This window comes from Haplochromis burtoni, unplaced genomic scaffold (genome assembly GCF_018398535.1).
Source record: "Haplochromis burtoni strain Fernald_Lab_line unplaced genomic scaffold, NCSU_Asbu1 Contig_255, whole genome shotgun sequence".
Lineage (NCBI taxonomy): Eukaryota > Metazoa > Chordata > Actinopteri > Cichliformes > Cichlidae > Haplochromis > Haplochromis burtoni.
Window position 1 is genome coordinate 78705 of NW_024582616.1, and position 17505 is coordinate 96209.

General features: G+C 41.1%; 2 protein-coding genes across 2 annotated transcripts in view; both read right to left on the bottom strand.

The window, feature by feature from the left end:
• The window catches only part of serpine2 (serpin peptidase inhibitor, clade E (nexin, plasminogen activator inhibitor type 1), member 2), an 8283-nt gene extending 2733 nt beyond the window's left edge, over nt 1–5550 (bottom strand). The window contains exons 1-4 of the mRNA XM_005938287.3: nt 4278–5550; nt 2956–3234; nt 2615–2842; nt 2002–2199 (exon numbers count right to left, since the gene is read on the bottom strand). Of these exons, the coding sequence (XP_005938349.1) occupies nt 2002–2199; nt 2615–2842; nt 2956–3217 (688 nt within the window). The 5' untranslated portion in view covers nt 3218–3234; nt 4278–5550. The remainder of the gene's footprint in view (nt 1–2001; nt 2200–2614; nt 2843–2955; nt 3235–4277) is intronic.
• Nucleotides 5551–6217: 667 nt separating this feature from the next.
• Nucleotides 6218–17345, bottom strand: prss16 (serine protease 16). The gene is made up of 9 exons (XM_005938289.3): nt 17117–17345; nt 16735–16916; nt 15497–15729; nt 14360–14495; nt 13029–13143; nt 8894–9095; nt 7551–7641; nt 7253–7455; nt 6218–6521 (listed from the first exon to the last, which is right to left on the bottom strand). Exons 1-9 carry the CDS (start codon nt 17315–17317, stop codon nt 6412–6414), a joined length of 1473 nt encoding a protein of 490 aa, XP_005938351.2. The 5' UTR covers nt 17318–17345; the 3' UTR covers nt 6218–6411.
• Nucleotides 17346–17505: the final 160 nt, after the last annotated feature.

Genomic DNA, 17505 nt, shown 5'->3' on the forward strand with positions numbered 1-17505 from the left:
AAGAAAGAAAGAAAGAAAGAAAGAAAGAAAGAAAGAAAGAAAGAAAGAAAGAAAGAAAGAAAGAAAGAAAGAAAGAAAGAAAGAAAGAAAGAAAGGAAAGAAAGGAAAGAAAAGAAAGAAGAATGACAAAACAGGTTTCATCCCATGGGGATTTTTCTCCAGTTCTTTCTTACTTTATTTTAACAAACAAATTTGCCAAACTCCAGATTTTGCCAGGACTTTCCACTGAACAACTCTGAATTTGTGTGGGTAAATGTTTTTGTTTAACCACAATGGTAATCAGTGATGGTTATCACTTTCTACTTAGTCTGGAAGCAGAAAATCCCTGGCTTCCTGAGGACAAACATACTCTCCCAGAAAAGACCCATGAAGAACACCAACTGTAAGAATACTGTGTTAAATGAGCTAATAAGGGGGTATAGCATAAGACATATGCATGGTACAGTTTTTGCAGCTTTCAGCATTTCACTCAATTCAAATATGTCATTAACATTGCTTAAAGTTTGAGACAGCACTTTATAGCTTTTAAGTATCACCTTTTCGTGCAAGTAGATACTCTTGAATGATGTACAAGAACAGCAAATGTGGAGCTGAATCAAAGCACATAACATAAGAGCAGTACCACACCAGAGGTATCAAGACTCCCTCCCATTTTCAGGCTGTATATGCTTATTACACCAACCTACCTATTACAAAGTCAGATTGCCAAGTAAGTGTAAATGCCATCATAGCCATAAAACATTACTGTACCAGGGCCACTACATTCTAGTGTTCTCTTTAGGACCCACCTGCTAGCTTGAAGACAATAATCCAAGCAACAGACTATCAACACTAAACTCAAAACACTTTAGGACACTGAAGAAAGTTAGATATCTGTAACTTGCAGCTTAACACGGCCTTAGTTCAAGAGCGTCTGTCCACAGCACTCGCGGGCCACCACAACTCTGACAAGTCACCTAAATATAGACCTCTGACTGGTGTATCATTTCATTTCACACAGGACTAAATAATATCCTACAGAAGTGGCATGTCCAAGTCCTTAAAATACAAAACAAAAAAACCCAACTCAACACAAACTCGCATATGAACCATAAACTGGCAGTGACTGCAGCTGCATTATAATAAACCTGAAGTGCAATAATTTGGCAGTAGATGATGGCAGATGAGGTCTATTATCAATGAAGGCTGTACAAGGTAAAGTTCAGAGAAGCATCAGGTACTGAAAGAAAAGTGAACCAACCCAATGTTATGATGAAGTTATGCTTTTCATTATTTTCTGTGACAAATAACTGACTCTGGTGCAGTGGTTTTCCTATTAAACAAGGTCAACAAGGTGTAATATAAGTAGGACATAGTATATAAAAATTGGAAAGGCAAATGCTCATGCTGCTCTAAATATGCCATTTCCCAGCTTTTTTTTCCTATTCTGGACTGCATGATGCAAATGCGCCAGATTGGTCACTTAAAATACACCGTGCCGGCTATGAGCACAGAAGCCCCACTCACCAGTGGGTGAGCTTTCTTCTTCCAATCACAAGAAGGCTTGCTAAAAAGGGCAGTGAGAAGAGGGACACCAGCTCGTTTCCAACAATGGATGAGCTGAGGAGCTGCACCAAGGTCCAGTATATGATAAATAGGAATTATTCTGAACTCTCAAATCATAAAACTACATTAGTAACATAGAACAAATATATGGTGCTGACAAAACTGAACTTCTGTAAACCCCACACCACAGTAATGTAATGGTTGATAAGCCAAGAGAGACTTTGTAGCACAAGCATTCATAGTAGCCAGTTCATTTTTACTAGTCTGTAGCCAATGTTGCAGAAGAGCTTTCTAATTATTGCGAAAATGTATCTAAAGGTTGCTTTGCAGTGGAAAGCAATATAGACTGATAGTAATGTAGAATAATATGGCCTTTTTTTTAGTATCATGATTTATCTAAAACACTGACTGCTCTTTTAGACACATTTAAATGCTTAGTCTCACATCACCACTCACCTATGTTAAAGATTGATAGCTGCGACATCATTGGAACTTTAATATCGATTCCATCGCCCCGGGTGAAGGTCCTCATCTTGGTGTTCTCAGGCTGGAAGCGAGACTTCCACAAGCCTTTGAAGTAGATGGAGTTGACAACGACCAGACGGGTCAGAGCAGGATCCAGCATGTCTGCTTTGATCAAGCTGGGGATGTGACCTGGATAAACATAGGAGCATTATTCCATCAGCAAGGTTTGATTTAAAAACCCACACGTCATGTCTTTTGTATTTATTTTGAGACAGAGAAGGTAAAACTGTATCACCATGTAGGGGCAACCAATCAATACAGCAGAAAATTTAGTGCATTAACAAGTCAGACGTTTTAGAACAGTCCTGCAGTATTTTCAATGTGTTCATGCAGAAAAGGAAAACGATCTTGTAGGTGACAATAAGCCTTGTAGCCAAGTATACAAAAAGTCCAAAACATGGATGCAGAAGTCTCCCCTTCCTTAGGTAAAACCAGTCCTTCTGCACCCACTTTAGGGAAGGAATGCCTACACTCTGAGACTCAACTGCATTCAAAGATGGAAGTTTAGTTTCTGTATACAGCTATAATTGACAGCCACTGTTACCTTTGGTTTTATTGTTGACCCACTCATTAATTTCATCGGCTGCTGCATCAGGGCTGCTGAAGTCCAGGCTCCTGCTCTGACACTGGAAGTTCTCTTTGTTGGAAGTCACAAAAGCCTCCTGCATGGGGAAATCCTTCTGGCTGAACATAGCATTTGCGATCAGCACGATGTCCTGGTTGGCTTTGCCCGTCAAGTTCTTATGCAGCTTCTTCAACATCTTGTAAGGACCTGTGCAAACCAGGTAAACTTGTAACTGTTCCTCAACACCACCCAAGGTTTTTATACGTTAGGCTAAAATTTGTAGGACTCCGAAGACATCTATAGCCTGAAATAGTCCTTACCATTTTTCTTGTAACGGAGAGCATTAAGGATTTGCTTCCTCGTGTCCCCGTGGGCTCCAGATAACAGCATGCCAAGGATTGAAGCCACCCCATGAGGCGAGAGCACCACATTTTCCAGGGGCTTGGCATGAACTACTTGCTGAAACACCTGGATGCCGAGATCAGAGCCCCTTTCACCATAAGATGGTGCTTGGGATAGCACCCCCTTATGGCTGCACAAGGCCACCAATGCACAGAGGCACAATAAGGACATGTGCTTCATTTTGATACTTGCAACACCTACATAAACATTAGGAGAGGCAATTAGGATGACATTTATTTTACTTGAAGTCATCTACCACTGTATGCATTTTTAAAACCACTTCCATAATAGATGGTTGTGACTCGTGAATAAACACATATACCTTTACTCCCTCTTAAAACAGCAAAATCATTCATCCAGTGTTGCAAGGTCTGACTAACTCTTACTCACTGTGTCTAAAGATCACAAGCTATCCCTAGCCAGAACACTTGAACTGCACCCTTCGTTCCTTTTAATTTGAGCTCATAATAAGATTTAGGACCATTTTGGGGAAAATGCTTCAGCCTAAAACTGGCCACAAGAGCCAGACTCAATTCTCGGTGGGGACTTACTGAAGAGGTGCAGTATTTGCAGTGTGAACATAAATTAGGGCAAGTTGTATAGCTGCCACGTTTATTCACCAACTGGGGCGTGCTGTTAATAATAATAATAATAATAATAATAATAATAATAATAATAATAATAATAATGTTGCTGAGAAAATACGGAAATGGATTTAACATGCAGTTTTCAAATGATCAACCAGAGTGCTTTTATAAAACATCGTGTTCAGAAGTTTGACGCACTCCAAATCAGCACTCAGCCACAATATTCCGCAACTGTATCTGGTGAGGAAATCGCAGGAAGCGTGAACATTAACTTATTAATTTGTGCAATAGAGGTGACCCCCACCCGTCAAACATTTAAACAACTACCAGTCCAGTTTTAAAGTGCTTGAAGAAAAACAACAAAAACAATACAAAACAGGTCACGTGAACACAACTACAATTATGCAGAACGACAATTAACTTCCCTTTGGTTCTTTGAAAAAACAAAAACGACAAAATATTTTCCCGCTAGGATGCGGGCATGTTTTCTTATTTTATTTCTTTGAATTAGATGCAATGCTTGAAGTCAATTAAAATAGCTACGTGTGTTGACGCTTAAAAAATAAAATTCCGTTAAAAAAACAAAACAAAAAACAAAAACAAAAACAACCCCCCCCACACACACACACACACACAAAAACGCTACTCCTTACCTAACCCGAGGGGCTTCGATTAGACTTGTCCCGCAGGTGAAATTGCAGCTGGTATTAGTCCGCTTTTTCGCTGCCGTTCAAACGACAACTCAAGTAGTTAACCCCCAAAGTCCACGAAGAGAGATCTTACTCTGGAGAAAGTTACACCTACTAGTGACTCCACCGCAGTTCCAAACAAGAATTTATCCTACTGTGAACCCCGCCTTCCAACCGAGCAGCCGACCATAAAACAGACATCCGTGTCTGTGTCAAACACGGATGTGCGTCCGCTACACTTTCAAAGTAAAGGTCAGCAAAAACCCTAAAGATTGTCGTTTTTAAACTCTCATAATTTAAAATGAGATGTATCCTCATAATTTAACAAAGTTGTAGCTCACATTTCTCCGATAAGCAAAAGGAGATTAGATAATGATTACCTTCATGAAGCTACTTCCGGTGATGGCTTGGCCATCCAACTTGACACATCAGGAAGTGTGGTAATGTTTAAAAGCAGTATGAAACGTGCAAAAATAGCGGTTTGTCATATGAAATGGAGAATTACGGAGAGCCTACACTTTACCCTGATGAATATCAACATCATCAAAAACTGTCAATTACTACGTAGTCCCTTTCAAAGTGTCCCTAAATATTTCTAAGACTAACTATTGCTTAGTCTTTTCCAGTTATATTTATCCAAACTACATTTCACAGAGAATTTGGAAAATATATGCCCATACGAGAATTTTTTTTTTCTTTCTGATGGGTGTATGCAGCTGGAAAGTGTCTCACACACACACTTAAACACACCTGAGAAGAGGCTGAGTTGCAATTACATCCCTGCTACTGCCAAAGTGAGGATTAGGAGTAGGTTACTGAAGGTTTGAATTACAGGGGATTAAGGGGGAGTGTGTGAGTAATTACTGCTAAAGACATCATAAATGTTTACCTCGACACACTGGACAGTGATCTGTCACATAACCTTATAATTCACTTGTATATTTTTTAGGTTGAACCTTGGGTTTAATAAGTTCCTTTCCCAGCCTCGAGTAAATAACTAGATCAAGGCTGTAAAAATACAACATGGGACACCCACAGTGGGGCTGCGTTCTGAGCTACAGCTTTTGCTGAGTGTGTGTTTGGAATGGGGAGGGTCCTCCATGTCCAGATGCAGAGATGGGACTGTTATCATTGTTAGGCAAAGTGGGTCATTTTGTCTGAGTTGGGAGAATTCTGAGAAGGTCAGCGAACCCACAGCTGTGCACTACAATTGTGTCTTCCTACGTCTCTCCTCTTACTCATTTTTAAGCCAAACCCATCTACTTAAAAAAAAAAAAAAAAAAAAAAAAAAAAAAAAAAAAAAAAAAAACATACCGTAAGAACACTGCCACCCAACCCCATTGTGCAACTTGAAGCCTGAGATGTTTCCAGTGCACCTCTCTCTGGGCCAAACTAGAGATGATAATCACGCTTCTCCTGCTGGGTTTTAAACACTCTTATCAAACACAACTAAACTTTTGTTGAACAAAACCAGATGTGTGCATGTTTATGGAACACAAAGACATGAAGTGGAGCCATTTCTCATCAAATTCCCAGTTAAAAAGGTTTTGCAGGTTCACTGCTGCCCGTTTAAACAGGACTCTCATTCTTCTGTTGAAGTGAAAGGTCGATAACCTTGGTTTTGAAAGCTTGATTAATGTTTTAAAGGCTTCTGGGGAAGCTGAAGTTTCTCAGTGCCAAAAGCATTTTGTTCAGATTTAGCGAGTGCTGTCTCCAAAAGCAAACAGCTTTTCCACACGAAAATTGATTAACTACAGCAATTATCCAGGCTACCGATGACTAAACCTAATAAATCAATTATATGCCTAGGAGAGTTAAACCTGACATTATAAACTCACTAAGAAAAACTGTTCTAATTCTGCAAGATTACATTTTTGAAACAAAGTACCCACAAATACAAGAAATAATTTAAAAAGAAAAAAGAAAACTTTATTTATGAGCTCAAAACCTGAACTTGGACCTAAAGATTCTTGTGCAAAATAGAATTTCAGATCAACCAGAAATTTGGCAGGAAGCTAAGCACTCTTCTCCCACTCTCAGTGACCTGAAAGTATTACGCTTCAGTTGCAAAGCCACTGCTGGCTTATTTAGCTCTCAGTCATTGCTTCAGCCACTGCTGCAGAAGTAAGGAGATGTGGTCACGGGCCAGGGTCAGCTGTGGGGGATCGTCACTCCTGGCTGGGTACATGTTGGCGCAGTGAGAGGTTCCTGGATCGGGGAAAGAAAAAACAGTGGATAAGGCATGCAAAAGAGACAAAAAAGAAAAAATATAGATGGAAACAAGACTTCCAAGCACAATTAACCAGCAAATAAAATTAGAGTTGAACAAGTAAAGCATTGTTCTACTCTGATTTAGCCGTTTGGCTTATGTAATGTAAAGCATCCACAAACATAGTTCAGTCCCAGTGTGGACTTGTGTTTAAAAAAAATAAATAAATAAAATAAAAATATCAGTGCAATCTGCCGTACAGTTTGTAAGGTGTTTACTTAAAGGGGACCTCACTTCCAGCTTCACTGTTATATTGTCAAACTCTGTTTCCATGATTCACAGTTTAAAGAAATCTTTATCTTATGTGGGGCCTCCACTTCTACAAGCCTGCTGTTCCTTTGAGCCAACCTCTGACTGGCTGTCCCTCACAAACAGAAGATCTAAACAGCAGGTGGTTGTGGCTTCTGTGTTCACAGCCATAGATGTATACCTGAGATGACCATATCCAGGACCACCGCTCTCACAGACATCATTTAAAAAAAAAAAAAAAAAAAAAAAAAAAGACAATAGGGATGTTTAGAGCAGTGTGCAGCCCGACCTTTTGGTTAACAGGGATTATTTGGACATATGCTGATCTCATGATTTGAAACAGACATTCTCCCCACAAATGTGTATCCAGAGTGTAAAACAAACTTAACATAAAAATTCATTATGCATCATTTTTGTTCACCTTTGATGAAAATCGCAGGTAGGTCAGCTGAGATGTCCTGGGTGACCCCCAAGGCATGCCAGGGGTCAATGGAGCCATTGGGGAACACAATTCTGCTTGAGCGGATGTCATAAGCGCCGTAATACTCATTGCTCTGTGTGACAGCCTCTGCCACCTGCTCAGCACTGATGTTGTAAAAGTTTGTACACTGTTTCAGAAAATATCTGGATGGGAAGAAAAAGAAAAAACCCCAATAAGAATGACAACTGAATATGCAATTAAATGTGTGAGCTTTACTGGCCATGTTTGGTGTACTCACACAAGAGGGAAGCCAGCGAACGGCTGGTTGGGTGAATCAGTGCTCTGGTAGAATCCAAATTCAGCACAGGTCTGGTAGACCCACTGTCTCCCTGTCAAGACATACACAAAAATCTACCCATGAACAGCATGTTCATTTCCTTGTTAGCATTATACACACTATGTTATTAGAGCCAGCATTTCTAATAATTATCTTAAAATCACCTTGATAAAAAAAAAAAGTATTCATTTTCAGTTATTCAGCCATAATAAATACAGGAAACAACTTGACTGGAGCCTCAAGACAAAGAGGTGGGCAGGGAAGTTTATGCAAGCGCATCCCAAAGACTTTTCAAAGAGACCACATCCTGTTCCTGTGACCCTCCACCCCACCCCTCCCACTGATGAAGTCTGAGCTGACAACAGAAACATGCGACCCTGGACAAAAATGCCATTTTTACTACAAAGTTATATATGTGAGCCCAACATCATGTGTGCATTTCTTCTTCTATATTGTGTGCAGTATAAACCACGGGTGTTAAAGGGGATGCAGTGGTGCCAGATTCACTTCCCTGTTTTTAAACACATCTCCAGTGTGTCTTTAGACCGACAAATGGAATAGATTAACTCAATATTTCTTTTCTCTGCACAAAGTCTCTGAACGAGCTATTGTGGTTTGCAGCCAGTTGTGATTCAGCACAGGTAAAAGCACCACCTCCAAGTAGAAAAGAACTGAGCTCCTGAATTCAGACCTAGCAGCTCACTTGTGTTCCGTTTGCTTTGGCATATAAACCTACAAAAACAAAGCGTGACGGCATACATAGCCACGGCAAAAGGAATGACTCGTATGACACTTTTGGCTGGAACTGGAAAGATATTCTGGGGCACATGTCGGGCTTAATTTAACTTTTTAAAAAGTGGATACAATATAGGAACTTTAAACCCTCGTGAAAACTTCGTTTAGAAAAAGCAGCATTATTTTGGGATGTTATGCCAGGATTTATTTAGTAGTAAAGTTAAGCAATACTCCCGAATTAGCTTTTTTCCTTTTATTTTGGTTGTTCAAATCCTTCCATCAGCATAGTAACCACATGCCAGAACAAGCCTGTGACTGTTCTATTCCATTTCCTAAGGCTACTGCAGTGCTCCTGAATTATTGTTGGATGACGGTGGAAAGTCACGATGAGACGTGACAGTTTCCCTTAAGTGCAACAACAAAAATAAACTACTCTACTAACAAAACAACAAAAGACAGCCTAAAATTGCAAGGTACAGAAATATCTGTTTCATAAGGACCACAAGCTAAAGCTAAATAAAAATGACCAAACCAAATACCACTTCCAAGGAAGACGCGTCCACACCCACCTGCTATTGGAGCTGGTCCATCCCAGGATGTGTTAGTCATGTCGCTGACGTATTTGCTGAAGCTAGTGTCCAGGCATTTCATAGAGGTGGTCTCCATCATGAGACGGGCCACAGCTGCGTATCTGGCGTAAGGGTCTCCCAGTGAGCTGTCAGTCATCACACTACACAGCACCTTGATGGTGATGTTGGTACCAGTAACACCCTTTAATGACATATCACAGCACACCACAAGGAAAAGAAGATTGTTAGGATGACATAGAAACACTGTTTTCTCAACATTGATGGCAAGATGTGCAGTTATATTATTTTAATTTTTCAGAGCGGCTACTGTGGGTTATTATACCCTTGACCAAAGTTTCAAATAAATCAGTGTTTGCACAAATACAGGGAGGGACGGTGGCGCCGTTGTTAGGACTATCACCATACCGCACCACTCAAGGCCACACACCTGACCAGGGTGTACCCCACCACCTGCTGTGTGACAGCTAGGATAGGCTCCAACCCCTGAATTATTTAAGTGGAAGAAAATAGATGTGGAAATAATCTCTGAGCCATAACTTTAGGCTTTAGTTTGTCATATAAAGCCAAGAGTGAGGGTGAAAAAAAAACAAAAAACAGAGTCACAGAGAGAGAAAACCCTAATATGGTCACAACTAGCTGCAAGACCAGATTTAAGCTCCTACAATACAATACAGAGTGTATAAGTGGATGTGAATAGGATGTTAATCCCCATCCTAAAAGGTGGTCCCAACAGAAAGTGGCAGTTTTTCCAATGGTTAAGTAGATGAAGTTTGGTCAGCATTTGTCAAACACTAAAACGCATGCTGGTATGGCACAACACTTGAGCGAGAAGTTGTGTTTGGAAAAGCAAACACATTTAACCCCCCTCCCACCCCACACCCCCCCAAAAACAAAACACATGATCAAGGTTGAATTAGAAATTATTTTGACTTTGACATTACCAGAAGGTCCAAAACAGCTCTTGAAAGGACCTTGCGGTGTGATGGCCTTTTAAATATTTTGTACAACCTCAAAAAACATAACATGAATATTTATTCATTTCATATGTGGACAAGGGCAGGGTATTTTAGAGTTCCCAGATGGTGACACTGAGATGAGGCCAACTGGCAAGAAATCCATCCTGTGAATCAGTTCCTGTAATACACACTAACCAACAAAGGCTCTTGTTGCTAATGCGCTCCACCTTTAAAAGGACAAATATTATCTTCACCCAATCCATCCAATAGTTGTGATATTGCATTCTTAGACAAAGTAGTGAACAAAAAAAAAAAAAAACAACTTTAACTGTGAGGTGATAGTAGCAAGAATACCTAGGCACACAGGCCAGCAGCATGAAGTGAGAGAGTTCGCCCCCAGGCATCTTCTAACAACATGCAAGAATGTCTTCACAGAGCACTCTGGGATTTAAGGCGGTGAGAGACTCACTAGCAGCTTGACAAAAGAAAAAAGCTGAAAGTTAACTAAACCTTTCATCTTATGCAAATGAGAGTTAACTCTTGGCAGTTGTGTAGTGTTTCGCATATAAAAATTAAGCCGCAGAATAAGCCAGTAAGTTTATGTTTTACAGTCTGGATACACATCTGTGGAGGAAAATATCTGTGTTGCATTTTCAGTGGCCTGTTCTCTTTGGACAAACACGCATAATATATTCATGTCTTTGTCCTCACAAGTCTAGCCGTGTACAATTAGTGGACATCGTTGATGCAGTTTCTGTCACGTGTGGCGACCTGCTCCATGTATGCCCATTATGATCAGCACAAACACTGTGGCTTTTGAGTGGTTGCTGTCCAGCACTCTGGGTCCACATATACACCCGTCTAAAATTACACTGGCAATTTTGAGTGCCTGAGGGTATTAACATTATCAAGTAAGGCTACATCAAAAGCTCTACCAGAACCTGGATGGTGTCTTTATAGCAGTCAAAAGTCAAATTTGGAATACCCTACAGTTTTTGAACTCAGCAGCTACCATCTTAGCTAGAAAGGACAAAGGAAGGGCTCAAATGATATTGAGCCAAACGAGGAGGACACATCTTCAGCACTCATGGTAAAGCAAGTATCAGGAGGCAGTCCTGTCCCCCACAGACATGTGCTGATGAGTGTTTAATTCGAGACAGCACTACTCTGGTAAATGGCACATTCAGTGTGTCTCAATGCTTTCATTAGAGCGCTTTTTGACAGAGTGAGGCTGCAGGAGCAAACAGGTGGCAGTGATCAGAGTGGTGCTTACGTGAAAAAATGAACACCTAAGTGACCTGTGATTACCATCCCCTATTCTATGTAAGAAAAAAAAGAAAAAGAAAAGGAAAACAAACTATTTGTACTTGCGCTACAAGCTGTACCGTTACATAAGGTCCTTCTGCATTTTATAAAGCACCCTATTGACAACCTTAAGCATAAAACCACTGCTGTGACTCTACTGCTTGAGTTACACCTCACCCCGAGTTCTTACCCAAATTCCTCAGCGGTACCCAAAACCTGCTAGTTTTCTCTGCCCTTTGTGTCAGAGAAGGCAGCTGTGGGCTGTGTCTGTCTGCTAGCACTGTGGACTATGTGGCCCGACGCTCCCTTCAGTTCTTTTATAAGCGTCTCTTTAGCTTGGGGCGACAGGAAACCAGAGAGACCAAAGGCTCTTTTGTTACTTTTTCACATCAGCTTATTGGTAACCGGACTCACGTCTCCTCCAGGCACCAGGGGGACAGAGAGGGGATGGGGAGTCACTTTTTTTTTTTTTTTTTTTTAACATTTATTGGGGGATAATAGGCAATTCTGTAATTATGCATACATATGATTATGGGGTTTCTTTTTTTTTTTTTTTTTTTTAAAGAAAAGTGAGGAAAAGGTGAAAAGTACAGTAACCAAAGTAACTGACAAAAATCATGCACAATGGGACTTCTACTAAAAGGCTGTACATGTTTACTGCTGTACCACAACAGAATGCTGATCAGACACACTTGCATGGATTTGTATCCTGTTCCTGAAATCTTACAGAAAAGACAAGAAGTTGCTGAGGAAAGTTCAGACCGTGCTGAAGAATAAAAGTGCCAAAAAGCACCAAATATTGACTTTGAAGCTGATTAGCACTGGGAAAACTGTGTTTTATATACTGTATTTTTGTACATTGGACCCATTTCCCTAGCAAAATATAAAGATACAGGGGTGGCTTAAGATTCTTGCGCATTACTGTGCATTTATCGTGACCGTGGGCTTCATCTTATGCTAGAAATATTTCCACTAAAATACAAGCAAATCTCAGATAAAAAGCACCAGCACCAAACACCACCGTACTGGCTTCTTTCATTTAAAAAGAAGTCAAACCCTCCCACCATCCACTGTTATCTACTCTGTTGGCCTCCACTTTGCAGAGCAACAAGCCAGGCCCCACTTCTTATATAAACACACAGATACAGTAAGCAAGCAACAGGTCCCCGACGCAACCTTGGAAAAATTCTTCCGAGGCAATATCTCTGGGCCTCTCGCTGTTAGACAATGCAGGGTTTATCATGTTTCAGCACACTGCCCGGTTCCCTGTTACACCCCTGACTCATAGTGGTCTTGCATTCAACTCAGGCCCTGATAGCTACAAAGCCTGTTCAGTGCTTAGTCAGTACATAGAAATCATGTGTTAATTAAAAAATTCTTTCCATATCAGATGTCTTTTCACATCAAACGGTATCAAAAATACGTGGTTGGGCACATTTTGTAGAGCAGCTACACCCAAACACTACGGCAAGCCATTTGTACTTACTGAACAACAGCTACAGATATGCATCTGTGCCTGTCCTGCAGAGTCAACTGCAGGCATGTTGGTGTAAATCTTTATGCATGTGTTCTGTCCATCATTTACCGACCTCATCCTTAAAGGGAGAGCCTCCTCTTAACTGGACCTATGTGGATCTATGACAATGAGAAAGCTCAGAGAAAATGGGCAGTAGGGGATAAATGCTGTGCCCTCTGCAAAATAATATCAAATTTTCCTGTAAACAAGTGTTTTCGTTTTGTACAACTTCTAACATATTAGATGGTTATCATTTTTGGACTGAGGATATCAAGAAGCACTCCAGAAGCCACATGTCTGGCTCTTTCCCTCCAATACAGTTTGGCTTTCCCCTCACCTCAAACCCCCTGTTGTCTTTATTGTACTGGACCACATTCATGAAGTTGCCAGCCAGCGTTTCCAGGAAATAGGCAGAGTCCATGTCTGTCTGGATCTGTAGTTTGGAGCACAAACTGGAGGAGAAGAAACATGGGAATAGGGAAGGATATGAAGAAATTAGAAAAACCAGAGGAAAAAAAATAAATAAAGGGGGGACAATAGTAAAGTGCTAGCCAACAGCATGTGTTTGGGTGTTACTTTCTATAATATGCAGCTAGAAGTAAATCCAAAGAACTGACTTCCCTTTTAATCAAGTATTCATGTATTCAAAGTCAATCCATGCAAATGATTAGGGCCGTCTGTCAAGCTGACAGTAATCACGGCAGTGATTGTACCTTACTGAGGTGCGTTTGTGGATGTACGTAGTTAAGTGTTCACTTTTCATTTTATTGGACTCCCTTGCGCGTGCAGTGAACCAAAACTTCCTCCATGCTCAAGCTGTGACGCAAGCGCTGCATTGCCTGATATTTTGCGGTTTTAAAGCTGGAAGCCTCCAAACCACCCCTGTGACCTCTGCCTGCAATGAGGACATGTCTGCATGAAGCAGAAATAAAAAGATGGGCAGGTTCGCAAGTCCCCATGACAGCATAAGTTCTGCAAAACTGCCCACGCCATTGAAGACGCCATTCAACACTGCTTATTTATCATGCTGACAGTCACTATAAGAACCTCAAATACAGGCTATAAAATAACATCAGAGGCTGCACACATGGCACGGGTAAGAATGACTTCATGTTAGTAACTGAGAATAATGGAAGTGAATGAAAAGAAAATAATGTAATAAGAGGGCTGAGAAAATAACCCAATAAAAGTAAATGCTGAGGCGTTTTTGTTTACTTACTCTTTTTAAGTAATGTTAAGCCTTGAAATCTTAGACAGCCACAGTAATAACAATAAACCCAATGATAAAGTGATGTAAGGAAATACAGGGAGACATTTCTGTGCGCAACCACACAGCAACCCTCCAGGGGCCCAGCTTCATCCAGAAAACTGAGGTAATACTTCTGGAGCTGTTGACAAGGCTCTGATCCAAGATGACCCTTGTTGCGCGCGCGTGCACACACACACTTTGGAAGAATCATCTGGTTCTCAATGTGAATAAGATCAGACTAGAGAAGTAAGGGGATGTCAGCTTTGCTGTGGTCTGCCAGACTGATCAGGAAGGCTTACTCTGTAATTGGCTGCAAACTGGACACTCCGTTTATATAACATGCCTCAAGTTAAGGGCTCCTCTGGTCACGGCAAATAACAAAACAGAAGGATCACTTCCAGAGAGCAAATGTAACCTACTTGAAGTCTTTGGTGATGTTTCCATAGGTTCTGGGGTCTTTCAGGCGTTCGACAAGGTCATCCGAAGCCTTTTTCACTAGCAATGGGCACTCTGTGTTCTCTGAGGCCAGCGAACGCCAAACAACCTCCAAGTATTCTGGGAAAAAAAAAAAAAGAGAAAAAGAAAAAAAGGCAGAGGGTGCGTGGACACTTAAACCTGGGCTGCTATAAAAAGACCACAATAATACACACACAAAAAAGAAAAAAAGTTCTTGGTTAAACATACAGGACCATTTTAGAGGCACCAATTTATCTTCAAAACAGCATGTGAACCCAGTTCCATTTAAATGTTTGAGAGTGTTTATTTGGGTTTCAGTGAGGTTGAAAGTGAAATGATGAGTGAATTTCACAGCTTATGAAAGTCTAAAAGTTCAGAGGAGAAACTCCACATTACACAATCCAGGAATTTTCTCCCCCCCTTCTTAAGTGAAAGCCAACCTCTTACTGGTAGTTTCTAACTTACTGCTGTGCTGGAAATGATAACCACGAACTTACTGCAGGACAAAAGAGATGGCTGATGCAAGTACACCATTGGTCCCAGGTGTTTTGTCTCTCACATGTCCCTAAATCCAAAAGGAATGTCTAATGAATGTGTGCGATAGCATCTTAAAGACAGCACATGTGTGGGTGGAAGAGCCTAAATCCATGTTCAAAAGCTCCTCTGACCTCGATTCCAGCCTGCAGCCTTGCGGAGAAAAACAAAGGAGACGGCCAAATACAACACAGACACAGATAGAGAATGAGCTCTCATCTCTGATGTGTCTGAGCCTTTTAGTTCCGAGACACTGACCAAAGCTAGAAAATTTGTCGAGTGGTTCGATTTGATGCTTCATGTGTTTGGTGAGGGTGTTGATACTGCAGTGTGTTTTTAATGTGTCATACATTATATGAAACTGAATGTAATACTGAGAAGCACAACAAACAACACTTAAGCGTATCCTTAATGTGGTAATCCCGCTTTGTTTCCTGAATGCATATACATGTTCAAATCCTAGATTGTTTTAAATGGAGTTCGGCACATTCTAAAATCAGGACTAGACAACATTATTTAGGGCTTTGTTACACTGTTTGGGCTTTTTACATCATGTCTCTTCTTACCTGGAAAATTGACTGTGGCATAAACAGGTGCACTGGTGGCCACAGAGGCATGGACCAGGTGGGGGTATTTGAGCCTGAACCAAGCAGCCAGAGAGCCTGGGTAGGACCCACCGAACGCCACCCACTTCCTGTCAGTCAGCCCTCGGGCCTCGGCAATCATGGTGCGAAAGTGTGCTAGGTCAGCCAGCGCTTGACGACTGCTGAGGAAACGCAGGTTGTCTGTGCTGAGGTCCCTAAAAGAAAAGAGTAAGCATTCAGTATCAAACCACATTGTTCCATCTAGCGACTGGGCTACGGGCACACTGCAGTGCTGCCATCTAGTGGTGCTGATAAAACCAGCTGAGAAAATTCAGCTGGTGGTTTCAATGTAAATTTGTTCTGATCCTACAGTGTGCACAACCAGAGTTGGGGAAAACCTGCAAAGAGCTGTGCAAAGTGATTTAGCCATACTTAAGAGCACCTTGCTCTGGCAGAAACTTCCTGTGTAAAGATTCAAACTGAGGTTAACCACTTGAAAGGCACACAGCTCACTGGTGCATAAACAAAGGAAGCCTGACATTTTTAATACCAGTTTTTGCACCCACAACATTATTTTTTATTTTGGTATAACATATTTGATGTGCAGTACTGCTTCACTTCTGCATTTGATCATTTTTGTTCATGCTGAGCTGGAATTTAAGGAAGTCAGTTATTTTACTCAGCTACAGTTCACACATGTCCCTTAACCTTATCACATGCGGGTAATCGTGGAGTTCCTGTTCTAAAAATAGGCCGGCTTTAACTCACACTAAACATGGGATTTGAGAGCCACTCATTTATGCTACATGATTGAGTTGTTAGAGTCATTTGTCACAGGAAAACTAAAAAAAAGATGATATAGTGAAAATGATCAAAATATTCTGTGTGTACGGCCATCTTTGTGAATTTTGAACCACGAGTCACAGCCCTTCTGTCCGAGGGTTAAGACTTGGTTTTAGCGTTCAAGTTAGAATTAGGTTTCGGTTATGGTAAGGGTTTGCAGACGGTTAAACTTGAGAGCAAGAATATCAGGAATGCATTCATGTCAATAAATGTTTTCATAGCTTTGTTAAACCTGCTGAACCTGAAGCAGTGCAAACGTGTGTTACCCTCTGCACAGGGTGAAGCTGAGGGTTGGATACTGAGTTGTCAAGACGGATGACCACACAGACATAGAGATTTCTCTCATAAACAGGACATAAAGAGAGGGATAAACATACACTGTAGGGTGACTCTTTCCATAGAAGCGATGCTCCAGCATCAAGCAAAGTGCTCCCAGTTTCTCAGCGTAGGTGAGCCAAGTGCCATCTTCCATCCATGCTGGATTTGCGGGGCCCTCTCCCCCTATCATCAGAAACACCGGCCCACCAGGCCTGTAGAAGACTTCATTTATAAAGTACCTCTGAGAGGGAACAACAAAGTGAGAGACATTCAGAAAGTAAAAAAAAATAAACACATCAGTGGGGTTGCAGTAAAATGAGCCAAAAAGGCTTTATCTTTCGTGACAGATGCATGCATTATGACACATTTGTCCAACTGCACAAGATTAGACCACACAGTTAAATCAAACAAACGTCCATATAAACCAACATGTAGACCTGCCTGCTTCCACACTCTTGTGTCAGCGCCGTTGAAGTGATCCAATTTCTGTGTGAACCATTGCTCCTCAAACGGAGATCCCTGCTTGGTGTCCTGTGCTTCTTTAAACCTCCTGAAAATGGAGTAGCGACCCTCTCCAACAACACAGAGAGACAGAAACACGGCTACCTGACAAAGGAGCACCACGAACGTGGGAAAAGCCATAGCGCTAACAAAGAAGGAAATAGTGAAGGGCATGTGATATAGTGCAGAGAAGTCATATGACAAGTTGTGCTACTTTAGAAAACTCCCAGAAAATAGGAAATACCAGCATTCATCTTAAAATCGCACACAGCGCCTGTGTATTTACAAACTTCGCATATAATTGAAAACCTTATTTATTTAAGCCTTAA